This window comes from Leptopilina heterotoma, unplaced genomic scaffold (genome assembly GCF_015476425.1).
Source record: "Leptopilina heterotoma isolate Lh14 unplaced genomic scaffold, ASM1547642v1 Lhet_120, whole genome shotgun sequence".
In the NCBI taxonomy this organism is placed as follows: Eukaryota; Metazoa; Arthropoda; class Insecta; order Hymenoptera; family Figitidae; genus Leptopilina; species Leptopilina heterotoma.
Genome location: NW_025110838.1, coordinates 84,091 through 108,153, shown reverse-complemented (window position 1 = coordinate 108,153; position 24,063 = coordinate 84,091). Strand labels below are relative to the sequence as shown.

At 22.2% G+C, this 24,063-nt stretch overlaps 1 protein-coding gene across 12 annotated transcripts in view; it reads left to right on the top strand.

The window, feature by feature from the left end:
* The window catches only part of LOC122509963, a 253,775-nt gene that overhangs the window by 213,305 nt on the left and 16,407 nt on the right, over positions 1-24,063 (top strand). For 7 of the 12 annotated variants that reach the window (XM_043624351.1, XM_043624336.1, XM_043624332.1 and 4 more), the window contains 4 exons: positions 18,782-18,828; positions 19,099-19,331; positions 19,881-20,243; positions 22,274-24,063. In XM_043624351.1, coding sequence (XP_043480286.1) covers positions 18,786-18,828; positions 19,099-19,331; positions 19,881-20,243; positions 22,274-22,609 — 975 coding nt within the window. In that variant the 5' untranslated portion in view covers positions 18,782-18,785 and the 3' untranslated portion in view covers positions 22,610-24,063. Of the gene's footprint in view, positions 1-3,637; positions 3,749-5,928; positions 5,959-18,781; positions 18,829-19,098; positions 19,332-19,880; positions 20,244-22,273 lie in introns of those variants that run through there. The other 5 variants (XR_006302400.1, XR_006302397.1, XM_043624371.1 and 2 more) reach the window with 4 other exon arrangements.

Below are 24,063 nucleotides of genomic sequence, written 5' to 3'. Positions count from 1 at the left end.
TTATAGAACTTTTTCAGCTGGGTAAAAAACAAACTAAAGATTAATTATCCAAAAGTTTGAAGAAAAATTGAAAATAATTTTTAAAGTTATTAAATACGGAACATTGGGAAAGCAAAATTGAGAAATAATTGAAGAATCACCCATATTATTCTTTTTTTTTATTGTAATAAATATAAAAAATTAATTTTAAAAAATATCAATTTTCATTTGTATCGGAAAATAATATTATTTTTTAATTTAGAAAGTTTTTGGTACGAGTGCCAAAGTCCCTTAGAAAAATGGTTAATAAATATTTATCTGTCCAGCATTTTTTCATATTAAAGGCCATTTAAAGTAGCAAATACAGAATAGTAGAAAATTAATTAAATTCTATATAGAGAGAAAAATTTTAAAAAAAGCAAAAAAAAAATACATATTATAAACTTTGTACATTAATGAATGACTCTTCATTTTCTCTATATATAAAAGATATGATTGAATTCCATGTGATTTAATATTACTGACACATCTTAAGAATCTCTCCGTTATTTGCAACTGGAAACATTGATTGTTGCCGTTTACATAATTGCTGGAATATAATTATCATAATAAAATAGTATAGATTATTGCTGAGATATTTTTCTCATTTATATATACATATATATTATTATTATTATTATTATTATTATTGTTATTAATATTTCATGTTTATGTATATGTATGTATATGTTTATGTATTTCACATTCTATATTGAGGTTTTTTAAAAGAGAATCTATAGTCGCGGGCAATATTGATTGACCTTAGATCAATGGCTTATGGTGTCTCGTGTTAAAAAGAAGGGGAAGAAAAATAAGTATGAGAAAAAAATACCAATGTACGTGTTTATGAATGTGCCGTTAGATTATATATATACTCATTCGTTTTGTAAAATACAAATTGTAAATTGCGACTGTTAGAAATACTTTATTTCAAATAATTTGTCTTCCAAGGCAAAGAAAAATGTTTTGGAGTTTATAACTCGTGAACTTTCATTGCATTTTATGAACTTTTGAGCAATGAAATATATTCTCACCATATGCATATTTATATTCTATTCGCTGATGTTTATTTAATCTAAATATTGAAAATTATTTATTATTTATCAAATAACTGATTTTTAATTTATACCTGATTTTTAAAAAAAAATTTCTAGATATACATTTTTACTAAATAGAATGCGAACTTAAAGTCTAATAAATTATTTAAATAATATTTTTAATTCTTAAAGTTTTAGTTTAATTAATTTAATTATTTAGTTTGTTCAATTGTCATGAGAAAATTAATAAATTATTTTCTCGTTTTTCTTTTGTGTTGATTCTCTCTTGTGTTAAATTATTATTTTTATTTTCTTTTTTTGTCGATTTGCTTGCATTTTATTAATTTTTTGTTTTGCTTAATTAATTTTTGATATTAGAGCAAAAAAAAAGGAAATAAATCATTTAGAGTTTAATTACTATTTTGGTAAATTTAAAGATGTATATTTAAAGGAGGAATAATTTTAAGACTTTTGTTTCGTTCTGGTCGGTTATTTGTCAGGACTGATGAATGAAAGAAATTAAGTGGACGAAAGGAACCTTTAGATAATATATACGTAAAGAATCTTATGCTAATATAACGACAAGAGAAGAAGGTGAACAACCTTTAAAAACTGGGTTGTTCACTTTCTTGTATATATCAATCTAATATAGTTTCGTTTGTTATTCGCTATGCAATGAAATGAGAAAAAGAATTTTTGACATAATAATTTTAATTCATTGAATTAATTTTAATCAATTATAATTCATTTTAATTAAAATATAATTAATTAATTATACTATTAATTCTTTATTTTTTTCTAAATAAATTTAATTCACAAACTGAGTATAAATTTCGGTCTAAATTTAAAATTATTTATTTATTTATTAAAATTGCGAATTTAGTTTATTAAAGTTTTGCCTCGAAACTATGATCTCCTTATGGTCCAGAAAGTTTTTAGAATATAAGCAAACGTTGAATATTGACAAACTACTTTGTAATTCGATACAGTGTCATCCGAGTTGAAACGCAGGTAGTAATTTAATATCAGATTTGCAATATGTCCTAATGTCATATGGAATATTATACTTTATATAAAAGTAAAGCTGTAATGTGAATATAATTCAATTTTTCTCATTTTCTTTTTTAGATTTTTTCTTTCTATCAAAAAAAATTTTTTTTTTCTAACTTTATCTATTTTTTATATTTTTCTTTTTTTAATTTCTCTTATTCCTCATTTTTCGTCCTTTAACGTCTTTTATTCTTTATTTTTCTTTTTTTTACTTTTTCTATTTTCTACTTCTTTTAATTTTGTTCATTTTTTATTTTTCTTTCTTTTTGAAGAAAATGAAATAACTATTGAAAAAATTTATTTTAAGTGAAAAAAAATTCAGAAATTTTGTGAAATCAAAAGATTTCACAAAATTTTTCCCTTTTTTAATGTAAATTTTTTTTTCACTTTAAAATAAAATTTTTTCAATAGTTATAATTCTTTCTGCCTTTAATATAAATTTTATTTCACATAAAAGAAAAGTTTTTCGATAGTTATAATTTTTTTGTATTTTTTTTGAGGTTAAACTATCTTGTTTTCAACTATGAATAAAAAGGAAAGTTTGAAAATTATGCGAAACCTATATGCCTTGAGACGTGGAATTTTCTCGATGACCAATCTGATCTTGAAGATCATTATACTCGGCAAGATCGTCTTGCTACTTTCCATTTAATCGTAATGCATGTTTATGTCAGTAAAGAAGGCAATGTTGTGTTACACATATACACATTTTATTCAATGGCTTCTATCATTGTATGCGTTCATTTAAAGTCATTATCGTCTAAATCCATCTTCTCCGCATTCAGAAAATTTTTCTCTCAATATATATGTATTGAGAGAAAAGTTAAACGAATGCAAAGAAAAAAAAAAGAAGATGCAGAGAAGAAAAACCTTAACGGTAATACGTAATTTCCGTGTGCAATTATAAGACAAAAAAAAAAAATATTGAGTGATAAATCCAACAAAGAAAATTTATAAACAAAATTATTTTTTTGCTTTAATTTAAAGAAGTTTTGAAAATTTTCAGGTACAACTTTGTTTTATTATTTATCTTCTTGTATTATTAATTTATTATTTACTATGTTATTTATTTTTTGAATAAATTACTTTATTTTTAAGTTTATTTGCTCACCCTGTATTACATATTTAAAAACTGAAATCTCGTTTCATTAAATAATGAAATATTTGTACTTTTGGAGAAACTCGAATATTGGATAATGACAATATTTACTAATTATATGGAATTTTTTTTCCTCTTTTTGATTAAATTATAATTTGTAGGTATATATGGTTAGTAGCAGTACTTGACTATATAAGTGTAATGGAATTAATTTTGATGTTGAACATACAATTTTTTTTCTTTAAAAATAAATAAATAATAAAAAAAAAAAAAATCGATCGCGCTTTTCTCGTCGCCATGGATGCTTTTTATGGACGGGTCTAACGAGGTCCCCGCTGTCATTTAAGATTTACAATTTACATAATCGGATGGACAACGACATTCCACGCGGACGGAACACGTGGAGAAAGAAAATGAGCTTCAAGTCGAGAAAATAAGAGTGAGAAAGAGAGATTGAATTGATAGAGACAGTGAGTGCGGGAAGAAATTTATTAATATTGTGCATCCAAGCGACGACTTGTGTTTTATGCGGCCATAATATCGGGTATATTTTAATACACGAGACCTGAATTATCGACAAGGTTTTATACTTAATTTTATACTGTGTTTTTTTTTTGCTTCACTTTTTTTTTACATTTATTAAGAGAGAAAAAGAGAGAAACAGTTTCTTTGCGGATGCTGTTATTTTCTCGCCCTTTTTATTATTTTGAAACAGAATTATATTGAAGCGATTTTTTGAAGCACATTTTTTTAATCTTTATTTATTTCGATTCTTCTTGTAATAATTATTAGAATTATTTTAGTAAATATTTTTATTGTAATAATAATAATAATAATAATAATAATAATAATAATAATAATAATAATAATAATAATAATAATAATAATAATAATAATAATAATAATAATAATAATAATAATAATAATAATAATAATAATAATAATAATAATAATAATAATAATAATAATAATAATAATAATAATAATAATAATAATAATAATAATAATAATCATAATCATAATTATTATTATTGTTGTAATAATTATTGTAATTATTGTTATAGTAATTATAATTATTGTACTAGTTAATATAATTATAGTAACAGTAATTATTAATAAATTGTTGTATTAATAATTGCGATGGAAATAATAATATTTTTTACAGTAATTATAATTATATTCATAGTAATTATTACTATTGTTATAATAATAATAATTGTCATTGTAATAATAATTATTGTGATTGTGATAATAATTATTGTGATTGAAATAATAATTATTGTGATTGAAATAATAATTATTGTGATTGTGATAATAATTATTGTGATTGAAATAATAATTATTGTAATTGTGATAATAATTATTGTGATTGATATAATAATTATTGTGATTGTAATAATAATTCTTATGATTGTGATAATAATTATTGTGATTGAAATAATAATTATTGTGATTGTGATAATAATTATTGAGATTGAAATAATAATTATTGTAATTGTGATAATAATTATTGTGATTGAAATAATAATTATTGTGATTGTGATAATAATTATTGTGATTGTGATAATGATAATAATTATTGTAATTGTGATAATAATTCTTATGATTGTGATAATGATAATAAATCTTGTGATTGTGATAATAATTCTTATGATTATGATAATAATTATTGTGATTGAAATAATAACTATTGTGATTGTCATAATAATTCTTGTTATTGTGATAATAATTATTGTGATTGAAATAATAATTATTGTGATTGAAATAATAATTATTGTGATTGTGATTATAATTCTTGTGATTTTGATAATAATTCTTGTGATTGTGATAATAATTATTGTGATTGAAAAAATAATTATCCTGATTGTAATAATAATAATTGTGATTGTATTAATAATAATTATTATTATTATTATTATTGAAATCAGTATATCGATGGTATGAGATCGAGTTCCCAGCGTAATGTCGGCAACTGTGATGAAATCGATCGCAAACTCGGTCATTGGACCCAATGACCACCTGTGGAAAACAGTAAAGTGCTCAGATCAGACACACCCTGTCCTATACGAGAGACTCGAATCTGCTGTCCTGTCAGGTCCTCGTGCCCTACATTATAGATATACACTTCATTTTTTCCCATCCACGTCTCATTCCATTGATCTTCTTAGGTTACAATCTTTAATGAAGTGAGCAAGACAATAGCAAGACTCATTTTTGCAATAGCATACCTTTTATTATCCTTCATCCAGAGGATAAGGTGGCAATTTCAATTATATTCTTATTTCAGAAAATTTATATTTTTATTTATTTAATTATTAATTATTTATTTAATTTTGACATAATTAAATTCATAAAGAAATTTTTTTCGATTAAATAAGAAAATAAAATAATTTACAACATTTTTTAATTAGAAAATTAAATAAAAAAAAATTTTTTAATTCAATCAATAAAAATAAAAAAAAAAATTAAATAAATAGAAAAGTTAAAAAATTGAATGAATAGAAAAATTTAAACAATTTGAAAACTTAAAAAAATAAAGACAATAAATACGACAATTAATTATCGAGATAAAAAAACAAGTAGAAAGAACTTACTAGATTTAGTCATGCTTGAGTAATTTGCAAATAATCGTGTATGGAGGCATTCTTTTCTGGAATAATATCCAGTCTGTTTTGAATTTAGTACTTTATTTAATTCAGTCACGTTGTTCCGTTATCAAAAATCATATGTTTCGTCTATCGGCTAATTTTAAAAGTAAGTTTCAGTGATAAATGAAATATATTTTACATATTTCTTTAAACACTGTTCTGCTTCTTTAGAAGTGAACATTTTTTTTTCTTTCAAATTTCAATTTTTTATTTAAAATCAAAAAAACTTTTGATAATTTTTCCAAACATTTTTTTTGTGAAATAACAAACTCACATGACAAAAAATATTTTTAAGGAGATTTTCTATCTGGAAAGTAAAACTAAAAACCAGAATTTCGATGCTAAGTGTTTCTTATGTTTGTGACAATTAATTGATAACAATTCTAAATGCTTGCTCGTTACGTAAATAATTATAATTGCAAAAAGGTATTTTAGTTTAAATTATTTTTTAAAACGTCTGCAAATTATTGCAGGTAAATGAACCAAATAATTGTAAAAACTATTTTTTAAAATATTTTTTTAAAATTTTTATAAAATAATAAAAATAAGGAAAATAAGAAAAATAAGGAAAATAATAAACATAATGAAAATAATGAAAATAATAAAAATAATAAAAATAATTAAAATAATTAAAATAATTAAAATAATTAAAATAAAGAAATAATAACAACATTAAAATGTTTAACATTACAAAATAATATTCGTCAGTTGTTAATAATATCCAAATAAAAATTAAAATGTTAACTTTGTATCATTAACGTTTTAAAATTTTTCTAGACTCAACAACTATTTTTAGTATTATTATCATTATCACTATTATTACTATTTAGCATAAGATTAATAATTCATTGGACCCACTTTTGCATAAATTGTCAGCTCTGAGGAATATAATTATAAACCTAGTAATTTTGTCACTTTAGTGTCGTGCAATTAATATATACCTTGAAAGAATCTCGTATAAATGAATTTGATTTTTTTTTCTTTTACTGCAATTAAGTATATTAGTTCTTTTTTTTTATTAATTGTAGAACCAAAATAGATTGAAAAAAAGGAATTATAAATAAAAAATTAATCCCTTTAATCATTGCTCGCACCGTAACTGAGAGATGCTTGACGAAAGAAATGAAGAGAAAATAAGAAGAACAGCACAACTTGTAAAACGCTGATTGACGAGTGCCAACTTATCACTACGCGAGAGGACACCATTAAAAACTCATAAAAACTTGCGAGCAATTTTAAATTTAACATCCTTTCACTTTTTTCAAGTCAACCTTAATTTTAAAAGATCTCTTCATTTTCAGACAGTGTGAGACATTTCTTATTTCAACTGATAATAATAATAATGATAATAATGATAATAATAATAAAAATACTAGTAATATTATGTAACATTTTTTTGAATTAACGAAATGTTTTTAAAGTAATAATAATAGTGATAATAAAAAATAATAATAGTTAAATATTCAAAACTGTGTAAATTCGCTTACTAGTAACTAAAATTTTTTTTTTTAGTTTTTTAAGTAGTAAAAAAATTTTTATTCTCATATTTTTAAAGAAATTTTATTAGTAGTTAATGTCAGTTACATTCAGACAAGTTTCCAGAATTCTCTACATTTTTATTTTACTGAAAAATGTCATAAATTGTCTATATTTTCGTTCTTTTTCAGTAGTAAAAATATTTTTTAGTCAGACAGAGATTAAGTTTTTCATACTTGTTGTGAAAATAAATTTAATTAAAGAAAAATCCAATCTCCTCATTTTTCAGGAGTAAAAGCCAGTTATAGTCAGACAGATTTCATGAAATCTATTAATTTTTGAAACAGTGGAAAAAAATAAATTCTATTAAAAAGTTTTCTACTTTTTTCAGTAGTAAAGCTTAGTTTCTAGTCAGACAAAGTTGCGAAAAAGTTTTAATTTATGTATTAATAATTAAAATTAATGATTTCAACAAAAACAAAATTTTTTTTATAGCTAAAATTCAGTTTTATAATTTTTTAGTAGTAAGAGTCGTTTCAGTCAGTCTAAGTTAAAAAGTAATTTTAATTATAATCTACTAGTGCCAAAAAAAACTCAATCTAAACTTTTCTTAATTATTTAGTTGCAAAAATTATTTCTATGCAGACAAAGTTAAAGAATTGTACTTTGTTCATATACTAGTCATACAAAAAAATTAAAGTAACACTGAAAATTTTTAGTTTTACTGATTTTTTAGTATTTTAAGTAGTAAAAATCAATTTTAGCCAGACAAATTTCCTGAAATATTAAAATTTTTATACTAATGGAAAACATAAATTTTTGTTAAAAGTTTTCTACTTTTTTAATAGTTAACTTTAGTTTCTTAAGTAGAAAAAGTCCATTTTAATCAGACAACATTTTTAAAATCTTTGCTTTATTGCACTTGTGTCAAAAAATTTTTTTTTAGTAATAGTATCAAAAAAGCCAGAATTCTTCAACTTTGTCTGACTTAATACTGACATTTACTACTAAAAAAGTACTAAACTTTTGATTAAAATTAATTTTTTTCGCTAGTATGAAAATTTAAAGATTTCACGAAAATTTGTTTGACCGAAACGAACTTTTTCTACTAGAAAATTAGAAAACAGAATTTTCGCTATTGAAAGAATTTTTTTTTAATTTTAAGTCCATTGCAGTTAGCCAAAGGTAAAAAAAATTGTTTTAATTTGAGTATTGTTGATAATAATGGCGTATTTCGTAATTTTATAACTTTTTCAGTAAAGTTATTTTTATTATTATTAATAATTTATTTAATAATAATTAAATTATTAATTATAAATTAATATTAATAATAAATTTCTGTTGGATATCAATTATGAATTATTATTAAAACTTGTCGAGAATAATCTGATAGTAATAATGTTTATTTTTAATAATAAACATATATTTTTTCTAATTTTTTCAGTAGTAGAAGTTAATTTTAGTCAGACAGATTTACTGAAAACTTTAAATTTATGTACTAGTTTTAAAAATTAATTTTACTAGAAAGTATTATACTTTTTCTCAGTAGTCAAGGTCAGTTTGTAGTCAGACAGAATTCAAGAACATTTTGTAGGTAATTTTCTTAGGAATTTTATTTCTAAAAAAATTTTTTTCTTCTTTTTAACTAGAATCTATTCTAATAATAATTTACCTATAGGTAAATTTTAGTCAGATAAAGGCTGAAAATTTTGGAAAATTAATTACAAGTTAGAAAAGCAACTTTTATAAAAATTAGTTTTGTTACAAGAAATTACAGGAATATAAACATACTCAGTCTTAACTCTTAAGATTTCTAAAGGTTTTTAGTTTTAGGAAATTTCTGATGTTCTAGTTTTACAGTTTTTTCAGTAGTAGAAGTCAATTTTAGTCAGTCAGCGTTCAATAAGTTTCTTAAATTTTATCTTCCAAAGATATAAAAGTAAATTTTATTTACAAAAAAAAAGTGTTAATGTACTTGCAATTTTTCTCATTAAAAAAATAATACCAAATATAAAGAACAAAATAATTTTCATTACAATTATTTTTTCATTTCCTTGCATAAGAAGAAAAATGCACCCTTTAACTTTCTACACATAGAACTGAAATTAATCATTTTCAGAGAACAATTTATAATTACAATTTAAAAAGAAATGAAGAATTAAATCAACGCAAAGCGATGAAAGAAATAACTGAAAATCAATTAGACACTGACAAAAACAAAACTTGTATAAAATTAGTCGCGAGATGTTTTAAAATTAAGAGGAAAAAAAAGAAGCAGACTCATAACAAAACAGCCATATAACTTTCTGCAGAAATATGAGCATGTAATTCTAATTCACCAATTTGTGATTTCAAATACGGATCTTAAAGTCAATTTAAAAGTTTAAAGGTAATTAAAATGGCTAATTAAAAAAGTATACCATTGGAATGAAAAGACACCAAAACAACGATCACTGTTTGTTTGTCTGTTCGTTGTGTATAAATTGTGTCTGTATGCGGAGACAAGGTTGTCTTAATTGTCTTAATCAATTAAATTGCCAATATTGGATGTAATAGGACAGCTATAGGGGAAATTTTTCTTTTAAAGCAAGTTGGAGAAATTCTAGACGAGATGACTGAAAGTCACAAGAAAAACAACAAGATTCGTTGAAATTCTGCGATCGCTATTTTCGAATTGAATCGATGTCTGGATTCCAATGTGAGTGTTCACTATAGGATTTCAAAGTGCCGATGCGATCGTGCACTGGATCGTAGATCGATTACCAAGCGAGAATCTGGTACCTCATTCCACAATATATACATGTTAGAAAAGAAAATTCTCTTTGCTTTTTTTTTCACCGATAATTACTAAACGGAATTTTCAGTAGTTTATCAGTACGGAATTGAAAATTACAAATTAAAAAATTTAAACTAAATTAAAATTTCTAATTTTAAATTAAAATTTACATTTGAATTAACCAGAAATTAATTTTTACACGAAAAAATTTGGAGAAATCATGTTTTTTTTCATACTAGTGCCAACAAAAGAGAGGAACAGTCAAAAACATCAGTTTTAAAGATTTTTCAGTAGTAATAGTCAATTTCAGTCAGACAAGTTTCGTAAAATCTTCTTTACTAGGAACAAAAATAAATTTTAATCATAACTTCCGCTTTTTTCAAAATTAAAATTTAGTTTATAATAAAATAAGTGCCAAAAAAACTTGGAATTTGTGTAGTAATAATAAAAATTACTATTTTAAAAATAAAAAACACTTTTTTTAAAAGAAAAAACTCTGTTTTCTAATTTTTTAGTACTAAGAATCCGTCTCAGTCAGCTAATGCTAAAAAATGATTTTAATTGTTGTATTAGTGACGAAAACAACTTATTCCAAAATTTTCTACATTCTCAGTAGCAAAAATTATTTTTAGTATGACAAAATTGGAGAAATCTTTTTTTGTAGTAGTGTTAAAAAAATAGAGGAACAGTTAAAATCTAAAATTTTAAACCTTTTCAGTAGTAAAAGTCAATTGTAGTCAAACAAGTTTCCTAACAAACTTTGAATTAATTTATTAGTGACAAAAATGACTTTTAATCATAACGTCCCCTCTTTCCTCAGTAGTAAACATTAGTTCATAGTGAGGCAAAGTTCCAAAAAACTTGTTATTTGCGTATTAGTATTAAAAACTAGTGATTTCAAAATTTTTACATTTTTTTTAAAACAAAAATCCAGGTTTCTAATTTTTCCAGTAGTAAAAGTCAGTTTTAGTCAGACAATTTTCCTGAAATCTTTAAATTTTTATACTACTGGAAGAAATAAATTGTAATCAAAAGTTTTGTACTTTTTTAATAGTAAATGACAGTTTATAGTCAGACAAAAGTAAACAAAATTGTTTTAATTGGATTACTGGGGATAAAAATGTGAGTCATTTTCATAATTTTATAACATTTTCAGTAGCGTAAATTAGTTTTCAGTCAGACTAATAGCAAAAATTCCGTTTTCTAATGTTTCTAGTAGTAAAAGAGCGTTTTAGTCAGCCGAAGTTAAAAAATATTTATAATTGTTCTACTAGTGACAAAAACAACTCACTTCAAAAATTTTCTATTTATTTAGTAGCAAAAATTAATTTTAGTCAGACAAAGTAAGAAAATTCTTATTTTTTTTCATAGTGCTACAAAAAAATTTAAGAAATACTCAAAATTTTCAGTTTTACAGCTTTTTTTAGTAGAAAAAGTCTATTTCAGTCAGACAAAATTCCTAAAATCTTTGCATTATTGTACTAGTGACAAGCAAGATTTCTCCAAATTTCTCTGGACTAAAAATTTATTTTTTTACTAAATAAATTAGAAAATTTTGGATGTAGACATTTTTGTCACTAGTATACTCAAATTATATCAATTATTTTACCTTTGTCTGACTAGAAACTGACGTTTACTGCTGAAAAAAGTACGAGATTTTTTACTTAAATTTTTTTTCCACTAGTGTGAAAATTAAAAAAATTGAAAAAAATTTGTCTGACTAAAATTTAATTTTACTACTTAAAAAAAGGAAACTTATAATTTAAAGTTATTTTAGTCAATAGTAGAACGTTGTCTGACTGAAGTTGACTTTTACTCCTGAAGAAAATGTAAAACTAAAAATTTTACTGTTACTTACATTTTTTTTTGTATGACTATAGTATATGAACAAAGTACAATTCTCTAACTTTGTCTGCATAAAAATAATTTTTGCTACTAAATAATTAAGACAAGTTTAGATTAAGTTGTTTTTGTCACGAGTAGAATATAATAAAAATTACTTTTGAACTTTGGCTGACTGAAACTGACTTTTACTCCTGAAAAATGACGAGATTAGATTTTTTTTAAATTCACTTTCTTTTCAAAACAAGTATAAAAAAGTTCAAGAAAACTTAATCTCTGTCTGACTAAAAACTTTTTTTACTACTGAAAAGAACGAAAATATAGACATTCTGAAGAGTATATGAATAATAAACACGTTTACCTTGTCTTACTAAATATTAATTCCTACTATATTGGAAAAATTTTAAAATGCGGAAAAAATTTTGTTTGCGCTTATTTTTTACTATTTTGCTAAGTCTGACTGAATTAGATTTTTACTACTAGAATTTTATAAAAATATTTGAAAGAAATTCTTAAAAAGAAAAAATTTTTTTAGTAATATAAAAATGTAGAGAATTCTAAAAACTTGTCTGACTGAAATTGATTTTTACTACTGAAACAAGAATTACAAGAAATTAGAAATATTTTGCTTATAAATAAATTTTTCTTCTCTATTTTGATTTCATTAAGAAAAATTTAAAGTACTCATCAAGTTTGTCTGACTATGACTGACTCTTACTACTTGAAAAATTATAAAATCTTAAACATTTTATATTTCTTTTATGAACTTCTTTTTATAGACTTACTATAAATGAAACGTTGTGGTTAACGATCACTCCGAGTCATATTTATTATTATAGTTTTTATAACATATGAAAATCAAATATTTAAAAATAAAAAAGAAGTAAAAAAGAAAATATTTTTGAAATAAATTGCCTATTTCATTTAAATTCTAAACAATTTTCAAATAATGTTTAATTTAATTTTCAAATAACGTCGAATTTAATTTTTTTTTAGTTTACAATTTAAAGTATAAAATAAAATTCTACTTTTAATCATCAAGTATGTTTTTTACCTTTAAAAATAGAATTGTTTTTCTAATCGTAAGTGTATTGTTGATCGAATTTCCATCGTGTGATTGTGAAGTAGTTGAATCATTTGTGTAGAGTTTAATTGAGCACCTAAAGGATTTCATAGGCTTAAGTAAACGATTCTTCTCTCTCTCTCTCTCTCTCTCTCTCTCTCTCTCTCTCTCTCTCTCTCTCTCTCTCTCTCTCTCTCTCTCTCTCTCTCTCTCTCGGCTATTTCTGAAGGTAATAAATGATTTTCCAACTTCCTCGCTTCTTTCTCATTCTTTCTCCTTAATTGAAACTGTTTCCATTTCATTTTAACTCGACAGTGGACCGAAGAACCTTGCATCAGGATAACCCGCTGTGATTGAGTAATTCGAGTCCAGTCTGTGTCTCGCGATCGTCTGTCGAAACCTAGTGACGGGGAATCTAATAACAGGGATCTCGGGCAGTCTTAAGAAACGAGAGATGAAGTTAATTATCGCTTATGTATAGATCTTGTGCCAGCCTCTTCGTAAATTACTTCAGAGTGCTTCCCATCTCGTTCAACTCACGGATTAATTATGGATACAGAACTTTTTTTTTTCTCTTACAGTTTCTTTTATATATATATATATTTGTATATATTATGTATATAATATATGTATGTGTACATATTCTGTCGAGAAAAAAATAACTTTCCTTGTGTAAGTACACAGTAGACTAATAAACTATAAAATAAACTGTAAAAGAAATAAATAGCATATTATATTCATTGATTTTTTGAAAAAGATAATCGAAATGTGGGGATTTTTTTAATTTGACTTTTTGGAAGGACGTATTTATATTTTATAGTGATAGAAATTAATACATAAATATAATTTTAGAAATTTATTTAATTACTAATTTATTTTCTTGTCTTCTTTTGGTTTATAGGAAAATGCATTTGCAATTCCGCTAATTACATTTATAAAATATAAATTAAGAAACATGTTTAATTATTATTTTGTTTATTCATAACATAACAAATTTTTCGAAATCAGTTAAAAAAAAATTTTTTCTTAATATGAATTATTTATAAAACTATTATATAATTATTTCTATTAATATATTAATTATACATTTATTTATTTTCTTGTTCTTTTCGGTTTATATAGAAAGATACATTTGCAATTCAAGTTATTGCCTTCATAACTTCATAAGTCAAGTTTAATGAGAGGAGGAGAAAAAGAAAATTATGAATTCTAATTAATCGCAAATTTGTCTCCAATTAAAAAATACTTACCAAAATATGTTATTTATAACGATTTTTTTTTTCTGCATACTTAAAGAAATCTTTCGATTTTCACAAATTATTGAAATTGACTTCAATTATTATTTAAGGCATTTTAAATAAAGGCAATTATATTTATTGACTTGCTTTTAAACATTAAGTCTCGATCCGTGAGTTTGATAAAAGAAATTCGTAATTCTTAATTATAATTTCACTTGGAAAAAAAGAAAATAATTAAAATAAATGAATTCGTTCTGAAAGTTGGTAAATTAATGAGAATCGTTAAGGAATTCATTATTTTTGGATAAAAAAAAATAAATGATTTACATACGTTTACTGAAATGATTTTTATGTTTAGTTTAAAGCTACTTAATAATTTAATGGTAGAAGACTACTAATCAGTACTTTTTTAATTCGTAAAAAACTACTAATTTGATAGGAAAAAAAATTCTGCTTTCTTTAGTAGTAAAATTACTGATTTGACAGTAAAAAATCTATCAATGGATTAATTTGTTGTAGAATTCTAAAAATTGATAGAAAAAAACTACTAATTTGATAAAATACTAATTTTATAGTAAAATACTAAATTTAATTTAAAATTGAAAAATTTTTGTGTCATCGCCATATAAAAATCTCTACGGAAGAAAAAAATTTTTGGCTTCTAATTATTATTAACTTTCTGGTATTTGGTTAAAATTATTATTAAAAATCTTATTAAAATTCAGCAAAGAAATTCAATTTTTTTTAAAATTCTATTAAAATTCAGCATAGAAATACAATTATTTTAAAAACTTTAGCTACAATTTATTTATTACAATTAAGGTAATATTTTTAATACATTTTTAAATAAATTTCTTCAAAAAATTGAATTATTTTCATAAATAATGAAATTCTTTGTAACAATAAAATTTGTTTCAAAATAATTTTCATAAAATTCTTGGTAGAAATTTAATTAATTTCAAAAATTTGTCAAAATTCAATTATTTTTAATGTCTACTATTTCAATAAAATTTCACAAAAGAATTGAATTATTTAAAAAGAAATTTTAATAAAATTCATCTCAAGAATTCAATTATTTTCAAAAGTATTATAATTCTTCCCAGAAATCCAATAATGTTAAAAAATTTACAGAAATTCTCTTCAAAATTTCAATTATCTTAATAAAAAATAAAATTCCTCTTCGAAATTCAATTATTTTCAAAAAATTTTAATATAATTTTCATCAAATTTCTCGAAAAATGAAATTATTCTTAAAAATTTTATTAAAATTTGCCGAGAGAATTAAATTATTTAAAAATTTTGTTGATAAAATTCTTTATGAAAATTCAATTTTTAAAAAACATTGAATTTTCTAATAAATATTGATTTGAAAATGAATTTCAGTTAAAATTTTAGATTATAATTGAATATTGAAAGCATTATAGCGTGAATTTTTGGAAATAATGGAATTTTCAAAAGGTTTCAAATTTAAAATCTTTGAAAATTTGAACTTTTCATACTTTTAATTATAAGAATTCTGTAGAATTAATTTTTTTCAAAAAGTATAAAGCAATTTTTTTTTTAATTATTTAAAGTTTTTAATTTCTAATATATTTAATTGAGGAATGTCAGAATAATCGAAATTTCATAAAAATTAAATTGTAAACAAAAGAATTTGAAAATTATCAAAGAAATTTTTCAAATTTTTTTTTTAAAAATTGACCTAAAGAAAAATTTTAGTTGAAAATTCTAGAAATGAATAATCGTTAATGATGAAAATTATTTTTGAAGAAGTTACAGTAACAAAGATAGTAAGTTTTAATTATTATAAAACATGAAGAAAGCGATCACTCTCAGTCTTCGATTCGGAGTAATCGGTATCTTCATGTTTTGTAAAAATATTCTTATAAGTTGTTGAATTTGAATATTTTGAAAAATTTTAATTCCTATGGAAAAATAATAATTAAAAATATTTATTTAAAAATGAAGTTATTGATATTTTTGAATAATTTTCGTATTAAAAACCACTCTTTAATTAGTAGAATACTACTAATTTAGATTTAGAGAATAACAACAATTTCATAATTGGATTTCAAGTAAAAAAAATTTTTTTTATTATAATAATTTACATAAATTAATTTGTTGATATTTTTGTTAAATTTATTTCTTCGTTTTTCGCGAAAAAATTAATGAAGAATTTCTTGAATTGTTGATCCGTATAGAAGAGAGTGAGAGAGAAGCAATCGCGATTTAAGATCGGTCGAACCGGTTCCCCTATTCTTTAATATTGCGAAAATGTCGGTGCCCGATTGGAAATCAATTGGGGCCGTGGATCCGTGATAGTCGTGACTGCGGCAATCGCTTGGAAAAGATCGAGATCAGCTGGCCAAACACAGTACCTCTATATCTATATATTCACAATCGCTTTGTAAATTTTAAATATATATACATATACTTATACAATGTATGTATATATACACGTGGATATATAATATTCTTTTTTTTTAATTTAAAAAAAGGAGTGCGCGCATAACAGAAGCATCTGTATATTTATATATATAAAGATAAATTAAGGTCGTTTTCTGAATTCAATGATTTTATCATCGTTGAGGAAAAAAAATTACCAATTTCACAAAATAAACGTGATTCGATCTTTATTTTACAATTCTTGAATTCTTTTTTTCCACTGAATAGAGGCAGAGAAATTTCACGAATTTTGTTTTATGCACGGAATTGTTGATGCGGAGATTAATGATTTATTATTATTATTATTATTTTTAATTTAAAGAATAAAATTGGATTTATTTCCTGATTCAAGAAATTGACGAATTGAATTTGTTTTTTTTTTTTAATTGAGAAAGAGTAGAAAACGTGTTTGATAGGAATTGTTTATTGAAATGAAAAAAAGAGTATAAAATTGTTGAGGAAGAACAATTATTTTTCAAACTAGACAAATATTTGTCTGTGAGATATTTGGTAATTTAATTTAAATTTTTATCTGGGAATGGAAAAATATTTACAATTGTAAATTTCAGATATGTTATTATACTAGCAGATGCGAAATTTAACATTATTTTCTTTTTGAAGTTTAAATAATTCGTAAGATTATGGAGAGATATAATTATTATTTTGAGATAATTATCTCTTAATTATCTCTTAATTATCTCTTAATTATCTCTTAATTATCTCTTAATTATCTCTTAATTATTTCTTAATTATTTCTAAATAATGAATTTTTAAAATTGATTTTTATATCTTTGCGTATTTAATTTATTTTACATTTTTATTTCTTCAAATATTTAAAAAAAAAATTTTAATACCTTTAATAATAATTTTCACTTCTTTTTTTATTTTTAAAATTCTTTTACAATTAGTTTCAAATTCTTTTAATATTTTAAAATTTTCTCGAAAATTTAAAACAAAATTGATTTAACGAATTCTATTTTTTAATAAAAAAAAAAATTGTCGAATTTAGTTCTATTCTATTACAAAATAATTAAAAACCGACAAAAAGAAAGAAAATTTACAAAGTAAATTTAAATTTTAATAACTGGAAATTTTCTAATTAAATTTTTTGTTATTTATATTGTCGATAAACAGAAATCTGTTTGACAATCGTCTCGTAGCCAGCAGCTACCGCCACGGAAAATGTTCCAACTTTCTTATTCCTCCAAACGAAAATGCTTCGTTGGTACAGAAGTTATCTAGAAAAAAATTTTTTATTCAAAAAAACACAGATTTTAATAACATTTGAATAAAAAAATGTAATTAATATTTAAATAATAAAGATTTATTAATTAGTTATTTATTTATTGTTAATTATTAATTTTTATGAAGTATTAATTTTTATGAATTATTAATTTTTATTAATTTATATTTTTTAAATACTATTTTAAATATCGGTTTACAAATAAAGTTGTAAACGAAAAATATTTTTTGAAAATAAATATAAATAAAATAAATAGTTTGCTAAAATATAAATATTTTTTTGGTAATTAAAATAATGTTTATTCATGCAATTAAATAATTTCTTTTTATTACAAAATAACATTTTTGGTTTTTTTGTCCGAAATAATTATTTTACTTTGTTATTACATTATTATTAAACACAAGTTTGTATTTTGTATTTTTATATGTACACAATCTTTTATTAAATTGCATAAATAATTTAATTTTATTTATTAATTTATTTAATGATCATAAATGAAGATTATTAATTTTTTATAAATTGTCATTATTGATTTATTTATCATAAATTAATAGTATTTTTACATTTGTCATAAATTAACATTATTGACTAATTTGTCATAAATTAACATTATTGACTAATTTGTCATAGATTATTATTATTTATTCATTCGTCATAAATTAACATTATTGATTCATTTGTCATAAATTACCATTTTTTATTTATTTGTGATAAATTAAGAATAATTATTTATTTGGAATAAATGTACATTATTAATTTTTTTTACCATTGAACATTATTGATTTGTTATTAAGAAACGTTGTTACTAAATAATTTTACTAAAAATAAACATTATTTATTTTACAGGAAGATGTCTTGTATCTTATATTCTTTTCTACTTCTGACTTCATTCGGTGAGTCCTTTTAATATTTCTATTTATAAATTATTATTTTTATCGGTAACAAATGAAAATAGTTATTATTTTCATCGCTAACAATTGAAAATAGTTATTATCTTTATCGCTAACAATTGAAAATAGTTAGGTATTATTTTTATCGCTAATATTAACAACTGAAAATAATTATTATTTTTATCCATAAGAATTAATTCTCAACGTATAGGATTTTTAACAAAAATAACAAAAATTGTCACTTTATAATTTCCAAAAAAACTTTTGCTTTAGAAATTGTATCTCAGGAAAGTACAAATTCGTCACGTGCACATTATTCAATTGATATAACCGACGATTTTGAACATTATGCCATTAATGAATATGAAGATCCAGTGACGAAAATTTATCACTGTTCTGTTAAAAGTTCAATGAAAAATAATTCATTTATTCCTGATCCTCATATTATGAAATATTTGGATTCAAACGGACTGTTATCTATTCGACCAAGAAAAAATTACTATCAGGTTAATTATAAGAATATTTCAAATAAATACAATTTTTGAATAAATGAGTAGAATATATCGAATAAATGAAATAAATTGAAAATTTTAAATAAATAAAATAAAAATAAATAGAATAGAAAAAAAAATTTAAATAAAAGATATATATAGAGAAAATAAAATAAATATAGTATATTGAATCAATGAAATAAAAAATAAATAAAATACAAAAATTTTTATATAAATTTTACAGATTTTAATAATAAACTGAAAAATAATTCATTTTATTCAAAGAACTAAAATATTTATAAAATAAAGTAAATGTTTTCTTGAATCAAATAATTTCTATTCAAATAAAAAAAATTGGAACTATTTGAATCAATAATTTTCAGTAATTGAAGCAAATACCATTTAATTTATTTTGAATTAAAAAATATTTTATTCGAGTAAATATTTATTTGATAATAATAAACTGCTATTTGTAATAATTAATTATTAGAATCAAATATTTTTTTTCACTGTAGATTTAATTAAAAATTTAAGGAAAGAAAAATAATTTTCCAATTCATTTAGGTTCGTCAAGTACGACAAAAATTATGTAAATTTGGTTTCGATCCATTTCGCATTGACAAAAAACAAGGCTCAATTCATAAACGATTTAAGAATAATTTACGTTTGATGATATACAATACTCCAGGAATGTTTCCAAATTTAAAAGTCGTTAGGAATGATCTTGATCGAAGGAGAAAACGAGAGCCACAAATATGGTTAAAATTTGAAACATCAAATGGTCCATTATCAGCTGAGTTTGATTATGATAATTATTTCATTCTAATAACCGGTGATTTAGCTAGAATTCAGGCATTCTCAAAAATGTTGGTTGCCGTTAAATTGCACAAGAGATTAAATAATTTTCACGATCCCGTCAGTTATAAAGTAGGTTTTTAATTTGTTTATTTATCTAGTCAATCTTTTCACTTTGTGTGGAAATTCTTTTATAAAATAAAAATTTAATAAAAAAATTTGCTTAAAATTAAAAAAATAATTAAATTGTCAACTGGGGATATTCTGACATTCTAGGGGCTATTATATATAATTTCTACCAAATAAAGTATTTTGGTGACAAAAAAATATTTTTTAAAAACTTAAAATTCTGAAATCTTTTTGAATTGTTTGCAACTTGAAGACTTTTGAATGAATTTTAAATTATATTGTATTTCAATTATATTCTAGAATAAATTTTTCAATGCAGTGAATTATAACTTAGAAAAAATTTTCAGACGGTTTTAAACTAAAATTTTTCAAAATTTTAATTATTGTGACGAAATTAATATTAATTAAATGTTGATTTAAAAAATTATGCAAATTTCAAATAATTTTATTTTAAATTCTTCAAAACATTAGACTTCAGAGAAATTTCAATTCAATTTTTAAATGATACTTGAATTTAAAAGAAACTTTTATTAAAGAATTATCAAACTATTTAAAATTTTGTGAAATTAAATTCTGAATAATTAAATTTGTTTATAATTATAAAAAATAAGTAATTACAAATTTTTTTAGAGCTTAAGACAATCGAATTTTCCAAGAATTTTAAATTAAAAATTTAAAATAATAATTTCAAATAATTGAATTTTACAATTTTTTTTAAATTCAAGTATCTTCAAAAAATTGAATGAAAATTTCTCAGAAATCTAATTTCTTTGTTAAATTAGGAATAGAATTACTTAAAACTAAAATGTTCTTTAAATAAACCTTTAATTATTATTAATTTTTTCACAGCAATTGAAATTTTATAAAAAAAATTGTAGTTTAAAAATCTTTTAAAATTCCTGAGAAATGTTAGTTCAATTTTTTATTTATTTTTTAAATACTGAAATTTTTAAAAGACTTTTATTAAAGATTATCTTAAAATTCTGTTAAAAATAATTGGAATTTCTAAAAATCCAATTACAAATAATTGGAATTTCTCAGAAATTATATTAAAAATAATTGAAGTTTCTTAAAATCCAATTAAAAATAATTGAAATTTTTTAAAAATTCTATACAAACGAATTGAATTTTTAAAGACTTTTTTTAAAATTTTTGAAAATAATCCAAGGAAGTTGGAGTTACAGTAGAACAAATTTTATTCTTAAAATTGACAGACACCCTTAAAGTTTAAAAAAATTTATTTAAAATTCTAATCAATTAGATTTCTATGGTATTTCAGTTGTATTTTTTTTACTGGTAATTGAATTTTTATAAACAAATAATTGCAATTTTTTGAAATAATAGAAATTTCTTAAATTCTATTGAAAATAATTGCAATTTCAGAAAAATTCTAAAAAATTAGAGTTTTTAAATAAATTAAAAAAATAATTGAATTGGTAAAAAGTTTTGTTAAATTTTTTTTTTAAATACTCAAGGGAAGTTCGCGACAGTATCGAAATTTTTAAAATAGGTAATTATCCTGAAAGTTTTAAATCTAATTTGAAAAAATTTATTTAAAATCCGAACAATTAAGATATTTCAATTTTATTTTTTTTTAAAGGTAATTGAATTTTTATAAACAAGTAATTGTAATTTTTTGAAATAATTGAAATATTTGAAATTCCTTAAAATTCTGTTAAAAATAATTGAAATTTCTTCAAAAATTCTTAAAATTAAATTTTTAAATTTTAAAGTGAATTCAAAAAGTAATTATATGAGTACAGTAACAAAAAAATTATAAAATAGACCATTAAGTAAAAATAAACCCTTAAATTATTTTTAAAAATACGCTCTTAAAGTTTTGAGTAAAATATTGGCTTTCAATTCTAAAATTTTTAATTAAAAAAAATCTCGTTTAAAGCATAATAGTCCTTTTCCTCACCATAATAACCTCAGTTGACAATATAAACCAGTGAAAATAAAAAAAAAATAATTTCAACCAAATTTTGACATTCAAAAATAGTAAAAATTCAATTTCTGTTTTCTCGCAAAAGGTGAACTTGGATCTTGGAATAGTGGACGTAATTTTATCAACATTTGGTTTTTGGCTAATGAGGGATAAAACACTATCGTCAGAAATGCTGAAAGCTCTTAATGGAATACGTACAATTGTCACAGAAAGTGGCGATGTCAATGTCGAATTTGAAAAATCAATGAAAGAAGCAACTGATAAAATTGATTCTAATTTATATTCATACATATGGCTCTTGTCATTAGCTGAAAAATTCGAAGTCATCAAAGTTGGTGGTGTCGCCTCATCTTCCACAAATAATAATAATTCATCTCTAAATGTTTCGAAATTAAAATCAAATTCGACGTATTCTAATTAGAAATATTGCCAATATATATTTATAAGAAATTGTATCGTAAATAGTGGATAATTTTCCAATAAATATTTATTATACACATGTATGTTTATAAAGGATTATACCAGTGGAAATAAAGAGTAGCAAATATATATATATGTATATGTATATGTATGTATGTATAAAAGGATAAGAGATGTGAATTTAGAAAACAGGTTCTACTGGCTCAAACATCACACGATTCTGATTATTCGATAAGGTAGAAATAAACTATAATATGTGGTGAGTTTCTTATTACTTTATACCACTTTCTGTTTTCTAGGTGTGGCTAATGAAAAGCTTGTTAGTAATAGTCATTCTTAATTTTAAAAGGTGTGAGTGATTTAGTTTGAGTTTTTAGTTATTTCGATTGTATTGAGTATATGTGCTTGTCGATCAAACAGAATTTCATATTATTTTCACGTTGCACTTCGGGTCATTGCTAGTAGATGGAGTTACATTTACCTTTTGCAAAAATTTATCCTCGGTTGCAATTTTTCAAAAAAAAAATTTTTTTTCCTTTTTTCTAATTTTATCCTTTGCCTGCTTGCTTAAAAAACCTTTCGATTTACTACAAGTTGTCGATTGCTTATTCTTTTTTATTCAATTTTTATACTTTTATTATTTAATATTTGTCTTTTTTACTTCTTCTTCTTCTTCTGTTTCTTTTTTACCTCTTCTTTTTCAGCTTTTTTACAATTCTTTAAATTTTATTCCTGATTTCATAGTCATTCTATTGTTACTTTAGGTTTAAAAAAAATGTGGATGTAAAAACTACATAGCTGTGAGAAGGCAATGCAACTATTTTTGCTTTCAATGTTTGTCAATTTTTGCTTCTGTTGTTTGTTTGTTCTGTTTGCTTTTTGTTGATCCTAAGGTATGAAGGAGTACAAAACAAAAATTCGGAGATGTATTTATTGTTCCACTCTAAAAATTGATTATTTTGAATTCTTATTTAAAATCCTAAAATTAATAATAAATTAATAATAAATTAATAATTAATAATAATAATAATAAATAATCCTTTAAAGATTATTCTCCATTTAGCAGAATTCTGTGTTTGCGGAATTACTACAAAGCGAATAATATCTTATTGCGTTTGTAACAGCAGCTAAAGTTTTTTTATCAGTATCAGTAGTCAAAATTAAAAAATTAAAAATGTCGGCTTCAAAATGGCGACCAAAAATAATTTAATTTTCTAGGGAATTTTCGGAGTTGATAAACACGAATCTGTACTCAAAATTGAAAAATTAAAAACGACTGCTACAAAGTGGTGCCCAATAAAAATTTAAATTCAACTAATCTGACTGAATTAAAAAAAATTTTCGGTCACCATTTTAAAGCCGCCATTTTGAATTTATAAAATTTAACTTCCAGCACGGATTAAATGATCCCAAAAAACATACAAATAATAATACCAGAAAAACACAATTTTTACG